This window comes from Dama dama, chromosome 6, assembly GCF_033118175.1.
Source record: "Dama dama isolate Ldn47 chromosome 6, ASM3311817v1, whole genome shotgun sequence".
Lineage (NCBI taxonomy): Eukaryota > Metazoa > Chordata > Mammalia > Artiodactyla > Cervidae > Dama > Dama dama.
This window is the reverse complement of record NC_083686.1, coordinates 1521519-1538267: the sequence shown is the minus strand read 5'-3', so window position 1 is coordinate 1538267 and position 16749 is coordinate 1521519. Positions and strand designations below refer to the sequence as shown.

Here is a 16749-nt window from a genome sequence, read left to right as displayed (position 1 = left end):
CGAGACGGCGAGGCTGCCCCTGCTGGCCCGGACCGCACGCGGCAGGCGTCTCGGGGCCCCGCCCTCCCGTGGCCTCGCCGTGGCACAGGGAGGGGCCTGTCTGTGAGGCCCCGCCCAGGGCATGGGGGCGGGGGCGGGCGTCACCTGCAGCTGGGGCTCCCCGCGGCTCCTGGGCACCGCGCACCGCAGCTCCTCGATGTTAGCACGCAGCAGCAGCTCCTGCGCAGGGACAGACGGCTCCAGCCCCGCCGGCCGCCACGCGGTCCCCAGGCCACAGACGCACAGGCCGGCTCGCCGCCCCTCCCCTCCTCCCTCCCCGGCACCCCCTTGGGGGTCTCCGTGTGCAGCCCGCCCACCTCGGCCTTCCAGCGGTTGTATCTCTTGGTCATCTCCAGCAGCCGCTGCTCCTTGGGCGGCTGGTAGGTGCTCCTGGGGACCTGGTGGGGTGGCGGGGGGGGGTGGCGGGCAGCGGAAGGGAGACCGAGGTGACAAGCCGCACCACGAAAACTAATAAGACTAATAAAAACCATAAAAACGAATTGATGTGAAGAAAAGGATCTGGGTCAACGAAAAGGAAATTGAGAGAGCTGATAGAGGCGAGGGGTCCATGGAAAGCCTCTCAGGGAAGAGGCTGTAAGGAGACCCGACACGTGGTGGGAGTGGACTGGGACCCTGGGACTTTCCAGCACCATCCCTTCACCCTTCATGTACTCCTCAGTTCTGCTGGGGGATGCGATTGGTTCTGGGAAGCCGAATCCCTCACAGGCGCTCAGGGTGGGGCCCAAGACCCGTCAGAACACTGCACTCCCAGTCATGGTGATCAGGTCAAGGGCAGACACGCAACCCCCGTTGGTCTAATCACACTGTCACAGAATTCTTGGCCCTAGATGTCCCCTCATGCCCTGGACAGTGAGTTGTGGGCATGAGGCCTGGATGTGTGGCTGCCATAAGGGAAGTCAGCCCAAAGATCAAGCCGACCCTCAGAGGGGACTAGGGGAAAGAGTCACACAGAGGCGGCTCCAGCACCCTGATCAAACTATGCCTGAAGCCGACCCTACTGCAGCCGTGAGAGTCGGCTAGTTCTCTATTGTCTAAGCCAGACTGAGCTCTTTTTCCTTGTAATAAGAAGCATCTTGACTGAGAGACGTCAGCAACGCAGGGCAGGGGGAGGCAGTGAAAAAGGGTCTAGGCAGATGGGATAGACAGGCAGAGACCCCGAGGTGGGGAAAGCCTGCGCGCGCGCGCGCACACACACACACACGCACACACACACACACGCGCGCACGCGCGCACACTGTGGGGAGGGAGAGGTGCATACCAACAGGGTTAAAGAGGGCTCTGAGTGCCAAGTGCCAAGCGCCCTGTGGCCACCAGCTTCACTCCACGCCTACTGACCAGACCTCATTCCCTGGGCGCCCACTCCCCTGGGCAGGCTCTGGGTCAGCTGGGCTTCCCTCTCTGGGTGAGACAGGGTGGTGGGGGCATCGAATGCTCCTGGACTGGCCCATGCGCCCTCAGCCCTGGAAGAACCCAGCTCCGCCCCGGCCTACACGGCCCACTCTCCCTGCCTTCATGGGTCGGGCCCACGGAGACCGGCTCCACTTACCGGTCTGGTCTTGGCCACCTTGGGGACCATCTCAGGCACGGGGATGGCGCGGGGCCTGGGGGTGGTCAGGCTGAACTCCTTGGGCTCTGTGACCTTGGCCTTGCTCTTTGGAGGAGAGGGCTGGCTGGTCAGCTCCCCCTGCAGCTGGTCGATCAGCTCCTGGACTTCCGGCTGCCACCTCAAAGGCAAAGGTGGGAGCAGCGGCTTGGGGGGGGCGCTGCCTGTGCAGGTCAGTAAGGGGACGGCCCCTCGGCACAGGGGGAGGGGCCGTGAGCGGGGAGCAAGCGGGCGATTCAAAATCAGGGTCCCTGGAGCTGCACCGCCGTGACAGGTGGAGAGGAGACTGAAGGAGGGGTTGAGGCAGGGGAGGAGTCTAGAGGTGGGGGTGCCTTGGACAAGGGGTTCTGGAAGGGCCCTGCTGGGCTGCCCCCCGAGGTTTGGGCTCCCCCCCCATGCCTCCTCACACCAGTGGGCACTGCTGGCCATCGCCTGTGTAGACAGTGGGTGATGCCTCCCAGGGAGACCGCTTGGTTTGAATCTTTCCTGCCCCAGCTTGAGGTCCAAGGTCACCAGAAGGAGGAAGGGCGTGTCTGAGGGCCAGTAGGAGTGGGGTCCTGGGGAGGGGGAGCAGCTGGGGAAGGGAGCTGCTCATAGGGCGGGCGGGGAAGGCTGCAGACGGGGTGGTGGGTGGTGCCGCAGGGTCTGCAGGCCTAGGCAGCTGGGAGCAGCCCTCCGCACTGGGCGCTGGCAGCAAGTCCAGCCAGGCGGGAGTGAGGCCCTTCCCCCGCTGCTCAGGGCCGGGGCCTCCTGTACCCCGCCGGCACCCGAGGGGTCTGCCGCTGCCAGAACCACCTGTCAGCCCGTCCCCAGGAAGACAAGGTGGCTCCCCGGCCCTGGCAGAGGGGGCCGGCTGGGGGTGGCAGCTGCACGCTGGCCCCGGCAGGCCCACTGGAGGTCCTTTCGCCTGCGGGTCCTGGCCTGCGCCAGCCTGGCCAGCATTGGCCCAAGCCTGGCGGGGGAGGTTGTAGAAGGTGGTGGGGACAGCTTTGGGGTGACAGGCCCAGGAGGGGCGCCCTGGGGGCAGCTGGGGAAGCCATGCAGGCCCCCTACTCCCCGGCGACGAGCTGGCGGCCTGCGTGGACGCCCCGCCCCGGGGTGAGACCCTGGCGCTGCCCACCTCATCAGGGGGTCGATCCAGTTCTCCTTTACGTGGGACGTCTCGTAGACAAGGCTCCACTCGTCCTTGATCCATGAGCCGAGGTTCAAGGGGTTGAAGAGGAACCCGAGGAACTGAGGGAAGAGGGAGCCACGGGGGCCAGACCCACTCGGTGAGAGTGAAACCCCCTGGAGCTCCCCAGCGGGGAGTCAGTGCTGGGGCGGCAGCTGTGGCTGGCGCACCCGCAGGAGACCTCAGCCGGCCGCAGGCAGGCGTCCAGCCCCACTGGCCTGCCCCCTCCTGTGGGCCTGGGGAGCTGCCCGTCTCTCGCCTGGGCCCCTGTGTTCGCCAGCGGGGTCCCTGTCGGCTGTGGGCCCTGGGCTTCAACCCCTGCACCCCGTGGGTCTGTATAAATGCCCCCTCCCCGTCCTCCCCACCGGCTGTGGTTGGGTGGGGGCTGGGCAGGCCCTCAGCCCTGATGCCCGAGGGGGGGGTGGTGGTGGTGGGCAGGGGGCAGGGCCAGGGCCTCTGGTCGCCCGCTGCTGCCTCCGTGGGGGGCTCACTGCCCCCACAGGCATGTCCACCCCTCCTCCTTCCGCTCAGGCCTCCATGCCCTTCCTCAGGGAGCAGCTAGCTGCCAGGGGTCCTTCTAGAGCCTTCCACAGCTTCCACAGCAGCAGCCTGGCCCCTGCTCCCCCGTGCCCCGAGCCCCGGGGCCTCGGCCTACCCCCTGGGCTATGCGGAGGCTGTCTCAGCCCCTCACCTACCCGCTCCCGGTGTTCCCTCCATCTTCTAGTTCCTGTTCCCACTTCCTGATGAAGGAGGCAGTCAAGTGTCTATGGTTGGGGCACTGGGGTCTCCACAATTTCTCCTCCCAGACCACTGCCCCTGGGGCCCACCGCTCCACCCCCGGGCCCCATCCTCCTCTCACCCCCATCTGGGGACACACCGCTTCCGGTGGAGGGGCGCTCTCCGAAAGGAAGCCGCACCGGAGTGGGTGTGCTGGTTCTAGGCACCGGCCAGGAGGCCAAGCCTGGTGCAGGGTCGGCTCCACACACTGGGGGACCCCCCGGGGCAGGCTGACACATGGGCCTTTTGCTCAACAATTATTAATAATTTCTTTTTTTTTTTTCTTTAATTTTATTTTTGTTAAGAATTTCAACTCTGACAGCAGAGTGTGAACCAAGTGCGAGCGCTCCAGCCGGGAAGCTGGCTGTCTCTGAATATCGCTCAGAAAATGCTGTCATGAAATGAAGCCCTTGCTTACGGTGACTATGGAAACATCCATGCACCGTGCATTACTCATGTTTATACGTGGACAGGAACACAGTCACTGAACGTGCTGCCTCGCTCACCTGCCGGGGGCGGGTGCAGATCTCTGGGGCGGTGGTCCGGGGAGTGTCCCGGCTCCCACCTCCCTTCCCCCGCCCTGCACCTCCCCTCCCGCTCCAGGGCTGCCCCTGCAGTGCCTGCGGCTTCCCTCCAGAGGGGCCGCAAAGCGCTCCTGGGGCCTCAGCTGTCCCTCTCTTCTCTGGGGAGTCATTATCCTGGTCTGGGGGCTGCCCCGCCGCCAAGCCAAGTAGGGAGGAGCCAGCCAGCGGTGGAAAGCCTGGCCCAAGAACCAGCTCTGCCGCTCAGCTGCTGTGTGACGTCGAGTTAGTTACTGAACCTCTCTGCCTCAGTTTCCTCAACTGTGGGATGAGTGCTTGTAGGAGTGACCTCGCCCAGTCCCTGTGAGAGCGGACCAAGAACTGCTCGCAGAGGAAGCCGGGCCCACAGCAAATGCTCCATGGGAGTGGCCGGCAGAGGGCAGCGGGCCTGAGGCCCACTCACGGTCCTGCTGGCCCTGAGGCCCCGGGCATCCCGATCTTTCTGCCCAAGTGAACAGGCGGCCACAGAGACGGCCTGGGGGAGGCAGGGGGGGCTCCTGCAGGCGCCCTCTCAAAGGCTGCCACCCCTCAGGACCTGCTCCAGACTGTGCCCTCCCTGATCCCCCAAAGCCGCACAGCCCCTCCTGCAGGGAGGAGAGGCTGCCTGGGGCTGGGAAGGTTCCAGAGGCCCAGACTATGAACGGGCAAGGACGCCTTGTCTCGACTTAACAGCTCACATCCAGCAGCGACCACCCGCCGGACCGCAAGGAGCAGAAACCAGACTCCCCAGGCCTGAAAAGGGCACATTTGCAGCAAGGCGGGGCAGGGGCCAAGGTCTGAGAACAGAACTTGGGGCTGGGGGTGGGGGGGCTTACCTTGCACACCTTGTGGACCGGCTGGGACCGCAGGACGTCACAGAAGAGCTGAAAGCCGAGCTCCTCCAGCTGGAACGTGGCCAAGTAGCAGATCACTGGGGGAAGAGGGCGTGGGCATGGGAGCAGGACGCTGGGGTCCCCGCCTGGGGCGTTTGATCCTGGGAGAGGCACCAGGGGCTAAGGGCCTGACAGGGGCAGTGAACAGAGCCCAGGGCGCCGCCTCCCTCGGGCCGTGTGGCCAGAGGCGCCCGCTCCATCGGGTCCACGTGAAAAGGACAGCCTGATACAACAGCACAAGCGACGGGAGTGGGGGTAGGGTAGGGGGGAAGGGTTCCAGGGCTTCAAGCACTTGCAGATCATTGTAGCTCATTGGATACATTTCCAGAAATTCCAAAACTTCTAGGGTAAATGTAAAACCATCTTGCTTTTCAGTTTGTGAATTCTGAGACTGGAAGCCGCTGGACTAGGGGATGGGGGGCCAGCAGCCCAGCTCCGGCCCTGGCATCGGGCACCCCCCAACCTCTGTCTCTGAGCTCCCTGCAGTCTGGACCCCTCCCTCCCAGGCAGGTCCATCGAGGCCCAAGGGCTGGACCACCTTCCCCCACTTGGACACTGGCCAGTCTGCCCACGTTGCCACCACACCCCATGAAGGCAGCACTGCACAGCATGTGGGATCTTAGTTCCCTGACCAGGGATCGAACCCATGGCCCCTTCATTGGCAGCCCAGAGTCTGAACCACTGGACTGCCAGGGAAGTCCCCAAACGCCTCCTTCTACTGAATCCCCTCTGGGACCGTCCAGAGTACAGCCAGAACGTCGGCTCTGCATGTGGTCCTCAGGGCCGTGGGGCCAGGAACTCAGCTGATGATGAAGACCCATCCTGTCACACAGACTGGCCTCCAGGGCCACCTCTCCCAGCCAGACCAGCCCTCCCTCTGAGGCCTGCGGAGGCCTGTCTCCTGGGGCCTGGCAGTCAGCACGCCTGGAGTCTGTCTCCATGTCAGTGAGGGGGGGAGACACAGCCCCCTGGCCGCCCATGCTCCGGCAGCCGGGAGAGTCCAGGGAGGGAAGGGAGGCTGAGGACCTCGGAGGCCTGCTGGGGGAGGGGCTCAGTCACTATTGAGGGTCTGTGGGGATCTGGCCCGCAGGGACCCGTGGGCTCCCCCAACCACGGCTGGCCACAGGCACCTACCCTCAAAGAGGCTGTAGTCAGCCCGCGGGCAGAGCCGGCCTTCCCGCACATAGAAGGCATCCACCACGATGGTCAGCAGCTTGCGGTACTCCAGACACCCTGACAGGATCTCCATGATGAACGCCTGCTTCTGGGGGCTCAGTGTCTGGAGGAGAAACAGCCCGGGGAGGGGGCAGCGCCTCCAGACGTGGGGGCCCCAGCGCCCTACAGTGGGGAGCCCCTGGCCAACCCTCCAACCCTGCAGGTCCTCCCCCAGGAGTTGGTCCCTGGGCGGAGACTGTGAGGGGGGCAGAGACGGAAATAAACACGGAAAACAACCCTGAAGGAAAAGCCCTGTGTGATTCTGCCCATGTGAGGAGTCAGATTCCCAGGACAGGAAGTAGAAAGGTGTGTGGGGTGTGATGGGGGGATGGAAAGAGGGTGGGAACTGTTATTTGACGCAGAGTTGCCATTTGCGAAGGTGAGAAGGTTCTGGAGACAGACGGTGGTGATATTCACGTGCGAACATACTTAACCCACTGAACTGTATTGCATCATACACCTAAGAATGGCTAAGATGGTAAATTCTATGTCACGTGTATTTCACCACAATAAAAAAAAGAGCAAGCTCCTATGAAGTTTTTCAAATGAATGATTTTAAAAATTACCTCCCCTCAAAAACAAACAAACAATAACCAAGCAAGGAAAATCTCTGGCAGAGGGAATTAGTGTCAGCGGAGACCCCTCTCAATTTACTCTGAAACATGTTGGGTTTTGTAACCTGTGCGTGTCACGGCTTAAGTATTCAAAAAACCAAGTTTCGACAGTAAGAAAAAAAGAACATCTACTGTTGCCAGCAGCGCTTCCCAGGTGGAGGAGAGGTGAAGAACACATCTGCAAATGCAGGAGACCTAAGAGACACCGGTTCGTTCCCTGGGTCAGGAAGATCCCCTGGAGGAGGGCACGGCAACCCATTCCCGTATCCTTGCCTGGAGAATCCCAGGGACAGAGGAGCCTGGCGGGCTGCAGCCCAGGGGGTCGCAAAAGAATCGGACATGACTGAGCGACTTAGCACTCATTGTTGCCAACGTAACAGTGAGCAGGCCTCCTGGGGATGGGGCTGGAGTGTCTTTCCTGAAAGCAATTTGGAAATATGTTTCAAGGGTCTTGTATTTCCCACACACTTTAACCCAGTAACTACACTTCTGGGACTCTAAGGAAACCAGACAAAAGGCAGAAAATATCCACAAAGGAGACACTCAGGGCAACGGCATGTGCAGCGGCGAAAATGTTAACAGCCTGAATGTCAACGCAGGGAGTCAGATGCAAGCTCTCCATGCTGCAGGTGAGTGGGATGCAGTCATTTCCATGATGCTCCTGGAAGACTTACAGTGAGATGGCAAAAAACTTAATGCCGGATTCTTATTCACTGTGCCACTAGGGACGTCCTAAACTTTTACTGTCAATGAGATTTTCATACGTCGTTTACTGGACATTTACTTGTATTTCTCTTCTGTGAATTATCAATTAATATTCTTGGCTACCTTTTTCTATTGGGATATTATTTTTCCCAATCGTTTATAGGAGCTCTTCATAGATTGAGAGAATCAACATGCCCATTAGTGTGACAGCTATTTGTTATAAGCTTGTAATTTGCCTTTTAACTTTGTGCACACTTTTTTTTGACATATGGATTATAGAAGCTCTGCTTTGTTTTGAGGCCTAATCTGCCTTTTCCTCTGTGGTTTCCTCCCTTGTTTTTACGCTAAGAGAACAACAGAGTAAGGAGGCCATCCGAGGGGTCTGAGATGAACTTGGACTTCCAGGAGCCCCAGCCCCCAGCATGTGAGTGGGGTGTCTGTTCTTACTCCCTCCAGGCCTCTGCACCCCGGGGGCTGGAGTCCTGAGAGCCGCCCTCTCCAGCCGCCCTGCTTGGGGGTCCAGGAGTCCTGGGTGGAGTCAGGTTCCGCTGGTGAGGCACACGGGCAGGAGTGATGGGCGGCAGGGGGGGCCGTCCCCCTCCTGCCTTGGCAGGGGCGCTCAGACACTGACTCTGCCGCCCCTCTGGCGCCTAGAGCGCCTTCTGGGCTCCTGCGGGAAGCGCAGCTGATGGGGCAACAACACCCTCCTCTGACCTCCGACCTCGGCTCACAGGCTCCATCTCGGCCCCTCCGCTCCGTTATCTGCACTCGCCTCTGGGTGACCTTACACACCGTCAGGACGAACGCAAGCTGATTTTGACTGTGGGAGGGCCCTCCCGTCTCCGTAAGCACTACGCCCTGTTTCCCTGTGACGCTCTCCCCAGCGTCCCATCCACGGGGTCCCAGCCACTGTCCCGCACCTCCTTCGGCCCCTCCTCAGCGGTCACCCAGCAAGTCTTTGTAAAGGAAAGTCTGATGGCGCCTGTGCTTGATGGAACCCTCTAGGAGGAGTCCTTCCGAGGCCCCCGCCCCCACGAGGCCCCGCCCACCGGGCTGCAGTCCCACGGCGCTGGCGAGCCCCCAGTCAAGGCCGGCTGTGCCCTCCGCCTGCAGGGCTCTGCCCTGCACGCTTGCTCCCCATGCCCATCAGGCCTTGGCTCAGATGTCACCAGACCCGGGAGGCACCCCAGCCACCCCCCAGGGTCACCCGTGGCCCCTCACCCCGCAGGATCGCGCACCGGTGCTAACTGCCCCTCCGTGGCTCCAGGGTCACCCGGGTGCTCACGACGGGTGGGCCGCCCTGCTCCGTGGGGGGCCGCGGGCAGGTGGGCACAGGGCGGGGCTCCTCGCCTCGCAGCACAACCAGGAGGGGAGGGGCGGCCTCGCTCAGGTCGGCTCGGGTCTCAGGAGCCAGGACCCTGCCTCTTTTTCCCTCTCAGGCTCCGCTGACCCCCTGGCTGTGCCCACACAGAGGGCGCGGGCCCCAGCTGGGCGGCAGCCCCGCCCCCCGCCCCCCTAACTCCCCGCCTTTGTCAGGGGAAGCCTGGAGCGGTGAGTCAGCAGAGCTCGCTCGAGGGACGAGGGACGAGGGACGCCCTGAGTCAGCGCTACCCGCGCTGGGGCCTCCCCGCTCAAACCGCGGAGCTCCACTCTGCATCCCCTCAGCGCCTGGGTTTGGGGCCTTGAGCGTTATGATACGTCAGCGCTTGGAGCCTGCGGCTACAGGCCAGAGGCCGTCTGCCCCGGGAGAAGGCAGGGCTGCGCTGGGCCGGGAGGCTGGGCAGGCGAGGAGCCCCGCATGCCAGGCCCTCACCCCGGGAAGGTCGAGCCGGAGGTCGGGGGCGGGGGTGGCGGAGAGGAGACTGAGGTCCACACAGGTGACATGAAGGACGCTGAGCCCTAGACTGGTCCTCCTGGCCGGGCCAGCAGAGCAGGCAGGCTGAGGTCCGGACCCTCCTGAGGAGCCCTCAGCACTGGAGTCAGACGCCCCTAATTCTGGGCCAGCCTCGGTCACTGAGGCCAGAGGGCGACCCCTGCCACCCCGCAAGGGGCCTCTGAGCTCCGAGTACAGTCTAGGGCCTTGGTCAAGTTCAGGGCTCCTGCATCTGGGGACCCGGGAGGGCAGGGGCCCTGCGGGCAAGGGGGCCAGAGACCCAAAAGTCTGCTGCTGGCTCAACACGTCCGGCAGCGCCTCCGACAGCAGGTGCTTGGGTTCACGGGCCCCGCTTGTCGGCCGGAGCCCCAGGGCTGGCGCAGAGCTGCAGCGGGCTCCGGGGCTGGGAGGGGACCCAGACGCTGATTGCCACAACCCAGGGTTTGTAACTCATGTCACCAAGACCCAGGGGCTCCCACTAATCAGTGGCACAAAGCCATAAGTCGGTTAGAAGAGGAGGCGAAGGAAACCAAGGCTGCCAATGCACACGCAAGCCCTTCTCCCCTCCTTCCTGCCGGACAGGAGAAAGCTGTCTTGCTGGGGAAGGCAATGCGCCCGCTACAACTTCTCCTGGCCCCTTGCTGATGTGGCTCGTGGCTCCAATTGATGAGATCTGACGGCACATTGCTAGGTGTGGCCTCCAAGAAACCTCCTTGAACGTCAAGCAGATTCAGCTGGCGCCCGCCTTATACTGTTTGCCTTTCTCCTCTCCTCTCTGGGACCTGGGTGCAATGCTGGAGCAAGGCAGCCACTTTGTGACTACAAGGCAAGCGGTACATTCTAAGGACGGATAAGCAGAGAGGAAGGAGAACGTGTTCCTAACGACGCCACGGAGCTGCTGGCACCCACCCTGGGCGGCCTCTCCGCCGACTGCTTCTTACGTGAGCAAAGACACCTCTGATTTCTCTAAGTCACCACTTTCCTGCTGTTGCTGTGGCCAAACACCGTTTCCTAATAGACATGGGTTCAAGCAGGAAGGTCAGAACAAGAAATACTCGTGAAAATATAACAGGAGAAATGCTGACTGTAACCACACCAACTGCCTTTGCCCAGCTATTTCATGGGAAAAGATAAAAACGTTTGTGAGCACATCACATAAGCAGGGACAGTGTCAATAAGGAGACTTCTGTGTCAGGTCAGCTGGCCAGATCTCTTGAAGTTACGAAGGCCAGTACTCTTTCTCTCTCGTGTGTTTTCTGGAACTTGACTCTGGGTGTGCCTGCCCAGGCGCAGAGGGACAGGGTGGTTTGGAACAGTTACAGACTGGAAACAGCAATGACCTCATCCACAGGGCATGGTTATGGTGGTTCCGGCACACTCAGTGACAAGGATGCTCACGGCTTTACGACAAGAAGAGGGAGCGATCCCCGTGACCCCTCGCTACGTGGGGAAAGAGAAGGGCAGGACTGTGTTTAATGTACTACCATCTTGTAAAAGACTTTAAAAATTATATATACTTATTTACAGCTTTCACATGTAAAGTTTATAGTGTGAACAAAAATGTTTCCAGATCTATTATATTACCTGCGTGAGACAGGTCTGGACTGTCTCTCTGGATGGAGGTCACTGGTCTCCCAGTGGGGATACCCACACTGCATACCGTATTGAGCCTTTGGGTTTGGGATCTCTGATCCAAAGTACATCGGGTATTTTTTAAGATATCCATTAAAATAAAAACCCTGTCCCGAGCCCAGGTTTCCTCTCACACTGTGGACCAGAAAGTGAAAAGAGGCTCCCTGGGGCTGGCCACCGCACCAGGCCTCTCCCCCGGGACCTGGGCTGTGTTTCCAGGCTCCGCCCACCCCTGCCTTCCCTCAGCCTCTTGCACAAGCCCCTTCCCACACCCTCGCTTCCCCTGTGGCTGGGGGACTGGCCTTTCCCACCCCAGGCTGTCTGATTGGGCCCCTCTCCTGCCAGCCCTTTCATTCCCCTGCTCAGAACTCACCTGCCCTCCTGCCCACCATTTGCTGAGTGGGGGGGTCTCCTGGACTAACACCTTGCTCTCCTCCACTGCCACCTACAATTCTCTTCTCCTCCTCCTTCTGCCCGCCCCCGGGCATTCTCTCTCAAAGCCAGACCCTCCTTTGGGGGCCGCTCAGGCCTCAGGGCTCTCTGCCGCACCCCACCTCTGTCCTGCAGGCCCGCGTCCATCTCTGGATGTTCCTAGGCCCAGCCTGCCCAGCCTGGCACCTGAGCCGTGGTGCTGCGTGGCCCGGAGGAGTGATGCCCACGGGCTCCAGGAAACTGTCCCGTCAGCCCCCCCATAGGATGCCCTAATGAAAGGCTACTTGCTCCAATGAGAGGTTAACCTGCTTGTGCGGGCTGGAAGGGCCTGGGGCACGAGAGGGCGGTGGGACACACCCCCGGACTCCTGCTCCTCCCTGAGGACCCGGCCTGCCTGCCTCGTGGCTGGTCCAGCCCCACCCGTCCTTTCTCCCGCGGGGTGCTCTGGGCCCCCAGCCGCGTCCCCAGGGCCACTTCCCCTCACCACGTAGGCTGGCATCTGGAGAGGCTGCTCCCCACGCCTCAGCCCTGCCTCGGGCCCGGTGGTGCTGCCGGAGAACTTTCTCCCGATGGCAGATGGATCCCTTTCAGATGTGAGACCGAATCTTCTCCCACTGACATATGTTCTCTGTGCAGGAATGCCATCGGGACTGGGGGCTGGGGGCTGCTCCCTGTGTGTGTGTGTGTGTGTGTGTGTGTGTGTGTGTGTGTGTGTGAGGGGAAGGATCCCCAAGCTTCCGTCTGCGGAGAGAGAGTCCCCACACCCTAACCCCGCTCCACTAACGACCTTTCCCTGTCTTGACATGATGAATATCTGCAAAGAATGGGGTCTCCAAGGTCACACTCACAGGGCTTCCCTGGAGGCTCAGTCAGTAAAGAATCCGCCTGCAATGTGGGAGACCCAGGTTCGATCCCTGGGTTGGGAAGATCCCCTGGAGGAGGACATGGCAACCCACTCCAGTATTCTTGCCTGGAGAACCCCATGGACGGAGGACAATGGTGGGCTACAGTCCATGGGGCCAGCAAGGAGTCGGACAAGACTGAGCGACTTCACTTCCACTTTTCACAGGGACCCGGCAGTCAGGACGTCAACATACCTCTGGGGGGACCCAGCTGAACCCACAGCCCTGCCCTCCCCAGACTCTCTGCCTGTGGGTATTCTGTGCTGCGTCCCTCTCTGCCAGGTGGCGGGCTTGAGCCCTGGTCAAACCAGAGCGGTGTCCTGACCCAGCTGGAAATAAAGGCTTGCTCTCCAAACTGGGTCAGATCCCAGTGCCCCTGCACTGGGCCGAGGATGGCTTTCTGGAAGGGTGTGAGAGGACCAGTGACCTGGACAAGAAGCTGCCTCTCGGTTCAGTGTGAGCACCTGCACCCGGGGAAGACCTGGGCCGCGGTGGGGCGGGCATGGTGCCTTCACCGCGGTGGGCTTCCTCATGTACTGTCATCAAGCCACAGCCCACCAGGTGACGACCAGGGCTCATTTCCTATGAATAAGCCATTGTGAAAGTGTTAGTCACTCGCTTGTGTCTGACTCTTTGTGACCCCGTGGACTGTAGCCCACCAGGCTCCTCTGTCCATGGGATTCTCCAGGCAAGAGTACTGGAGTGGGTTGCCATTTCCTCCTCCAGGGGGTCTTCCCGACCCAGGGATCAAACCCATGCCCCCTGCAGTGGAAGCACAGGTCCTAACCACTGGACTGCCAGGGAAGTCCCATCCCAAGGTTATTTGTTGTAACAAACCCAACTTTCAGTAATGATTCTGAGATGATTCTGGAAAAAGAAAGGCATTAACTTTGCCGTTTCTGCTGAGCAGTGAGGGATGTCCCGCAGGGCTTGCGGTGGGACAGGGCACCCAGAGGTCTCGATGAGAAATGTGGGCGGTGCTGGGATTGAAGCCAAGAGGCCTTTCTTGTCTTCAGGCCAGGAAGGGGGCAGCATCTATGGGTGAGGGGAGGGAGGCAGGACAGACTGAGGGAGCAGCCAGGGGGGCAGCTGTCTCCGGGGACGCGGCTTCCAGGCCAGCTTCGACCAGCAAGGAGAGGGACTGCGGATGGGCCTGACCTTGGCTGTTTTCATCCTTCCCTCCAAACGCTTCGGGAGGAGAGTTTGAGGGAGAGGAGGGGAGCAGAGGTGCGGGGGAGGGGGTCGCACCCCACGCCCCAGTCCTTGCTGACCAGCAGGGCTCCAGAGGGCAGAGACACTCTTATCTGAACCACCCCGGGGAGCAGCGGTCCCGAGGTTTCCCTTGTGAGACAGGCTTCGGTATCCAGGCCTCCTCTAGCCCCTGCGGGCACCACCAGGGCCCTCCCCACACCAGGTTTTCCAGCGGTGGGGCCACAAGGGGGCTGATGAAGGCGGAGGGGAGGGTGGGTCTGTGTGCAGCCCCGGGGCGGCGTGTGAGGGCGGAGCAGCTCACGGCCCTGCTAAGCCGGGGAGGGCCGCTGCTGGCACTTAAAAGCGGGGATGTGGGGGGGGGGGAGCTGCAGGCCGAGTGTCCCCCCCAAGCCCTTCTTTGGGAGCACGTGGCCTCCTCTGATGCCCCGTCCACGGGGCCCGCGCCCTGATGTCCTGAAGGTGGCACCTGCGTCATCACCTGGCCCTGTTCCTGGGCACCGGCCCTTGATAGACAGACCCACGGAAGCGGGGACAGGTCACAGGGCAGCCCCCGAGGTGCTAGAGGGACCAGACCCCAGTCCACCCAGGGTCTCTCTGCACGTGCGTCAAGGGGGGCCGCGGGACAGGGACCTCCGGGGCTCGGGGACGACAGCCCAGGAGTTCTTTCTGGTGTGGCCCCACTGCCCGGCACACAGCCCCGCCCTGGACGGGAAGACCCTGGTGGGGTGGGCTGGGGAGACGTCTGCGAGGCTGGCGCTCGTCCTCCTGCAGGGAGGATGGCCGACCCTGCAGACACTCCCGGGTTACAGGCCACATTCCTGGGTCGCGGCAGCAGCCTTTGGCCAGCTGGGAATCTTGCGTCGGGCCTCTCCACGCGAAAGACGATGGGATGAGAGTGAAAAGCTCCTGGTGGGGGTCATGGCCATGGCCCCCCCTCGAGCCTCGAGCCCCCACCTGGACCCTACCTGCAGGGAGTCAGCCACGGCCTCCAGGAACTGCTCGGGACTGTCCTTCTTAGGCTGAAATCGGTCCAGGTGCTTCATCACCGTTTCAATGCACTTTCCATAGTAGGCCATCTTCCGGGGCGGGACCCTAAGAGCAAACCCGACAGGTCACGCATTCCGTGCGCCCTGGGCCGCCGACCCGGCAGGTGGTGAAGGGCCCTCACTGAGCTCACAGGGGGTCCACCGGGGAGCCTCACATGGCGAGGAGTGCCAGAAGAAAGTGGGGGCCCCGGTGGGCATAAGCCCAGGCCCACCTCCTGGACAGCATCCCTGCAGGCCTTGGGGAGCCTGCCCCCGGCTCCTGCTCGCCCACAGCCCCTGTAGCCTTCTCGCCCACGGAGGGAGGGTCCCAGGATGACCCCTGAGGGAGCCCAGACCAGCGTGGAGGCCCCTGAGTCAACCCGAGTGTCCCTCAGCCCAGCTGGGGCGTGGTGACAGGTGACTCAGCAGTCCTGCTCGGAGGAGGGGGGGCACCTCGTCACAGAAGTCTGGGACAAGAAGAGTCCTGAGGTCTCCACGTTCGGTACCCCCATTTTAACGGTGAGGTAACCAGCACCTTGGTTGGTACTGAGACAGTGGGGGACAGGGAGGCCCGGTGAGCTGCCATCCACGGGGTTGCAAAGAGTCGGACGTGACTGGGCTACCGAACAACAATGACAACCAGCACCCAGGGAAGACGCCAGGCCTGAACATTCCAGAAATGCAGCAGCTCCAGCAGACTGGCTCGCTCAGAGCCCTTCTCTGGCAGACCCTGGAGAAGCTGCTTGGGGTGGGATGGGCCCCCAGGAACGGGTTCTAATAGGTGACCCCCACATTGTCCTCAGAGCAGGGTGGCCAAGCCCCAGGAGCTCCCATCTCACCCCGCCTTGGTTCCAGGCTGACTGAGCAGCTTCTGGGTCACCACACAGCTGGTTTCCCAGGCACCAGCTATCAGCAAGGCTGGCTCCTCCCTCTGCTAAGCTGGACCGGCTCCTGAGAGCAGCCCGCAGCCCTAGGTCCTGCAGGTTGGAGACCGAGTGGAGAAACACGGGGGGTCACCAGTGAGCGGCCAGCCCCAGCCAGTCACGGCCCACGGGGTGAGACCCCCCACCATCACCGTAAAGAGAGCGAAGGCCCAGTGCCACCAGACGCTGCAGAGAGCCTCTGACACCAACCACGGAAACAGAAACCAGCCGAAAAGGACGTTCAAGAACAGCGGGAACAACCCAGAAACAAACAACTACGCCAGCTCAGAGAGAGGGAGAGAGACGGTATTCATGAAGCATCTGAGGGAGAAGAGAGTTCTTGGAAGTTAAAGTGTGATAGCAGAGCAGGAGACTTAAATAGGAGAGGCCAAGACAGAGTGGCGGAGAGAGAGCAGAAAAACAGGATGACGTCGAAAGTGGGGGAAAAAAGCACCAAGAAATTGAGACCCGTCCGAGAGACCCACTGTGCATTCCAACTGACAGGGGTTTCCGAAAGACAGGAGAGACATGATACAAGAGGATGTCCCGGCAGTGACAGATGGGGGCCCCGCAGGCAGGTGGTGAGGGAGGGACAGGGCCAGGTGTGGGCAGCCCCAAGCCCCCCGACAGTGACTCTGGGCACCAGGCCCCAGGGAACCCCTCTCCAGCCCGGAAGGATGATGGCTCCGGAGGCAGTGATGGGTCCTGGTGGTGCCAGCAGCTGACTCCCCGCTACCCATGGGTGATGGACGGGGAGGCCCAGCCCCCAGCCCGGGCAGTGTGCCCCGAGAGGGGCAGGCGTGGGACTGGAAAGCCGGAGGTTTTTCCAGGAAGGTGACAGCAGCGGGCAGGCTGGGGGCACCTCCCTGAGCAGTTTTCAGACGCTTTGCCGCCTACCCTCACCGGGAGAGGGAGGGCAGCGCTGAGCTGCCAGGGGTCCGTACACCTGGGTGGTGCCACCCCGCACGGAGGCCTGACTGGGCCCTTCGGCTCCTGGGGCCCGCTTTGGGGCCTGGCCCCCGCCCCATGTGGACACAGAAGCTGGCAGGGCTCCTCCCAAATGGGGCTGGAGGAAAGGCCTCGCAGGCCTCAGAAACGTGCTGGAACTGGCCGGCAGCCCTGGGTCCAGGGGAGGGCCCGCCCACCCTGGAG

At 61.9% G+C, this 16749-nt stretch overlaps 1 protein-coding gene across 1 annotated transcript in view; it reads right to left on the bottom strand.

The window, feature by feature from the left end:
* The window catches only part of CFAP99 (cilia and flagella associated protein 99), a 36647-nt gene that overhangs the window by 14219 nt on the left and 5679 nt on the right, over positions 1 to 16749 (bottom strand). The window contains exons 2-8 of the mRNA XM_061145134.1: positions 14615 to 14741; positions 6199 to 6343; positions 5008 to 5102; positions 2784 to 2896; positions 1607 to 1784; positions 357 to 437; positions 145 to 219 (exon numbers count right to left, since the gene is read on the bottom strand). Of these exons, the coding sequence (XP_061001117.1) occupies positions 145 to 219; positions 357 to 437; positions 1607 to 1784; positions 2784 to 2896; positions 5008 to 5102; positions 6199 to 6343; positions 14615 to 14725 (798 nt within the window). The 5' untranslated portion in view covers positions 14726 to 14741. The remainder of the gene's footprint in view (positions 1 to 144; positions 220 to 356; positions 438 to 1606; positions 1785 to 2783; positions 2897 to 5007; positions 5103 to 6198; positions 6344 to 14614; positions 14742 to 16749) is intronic.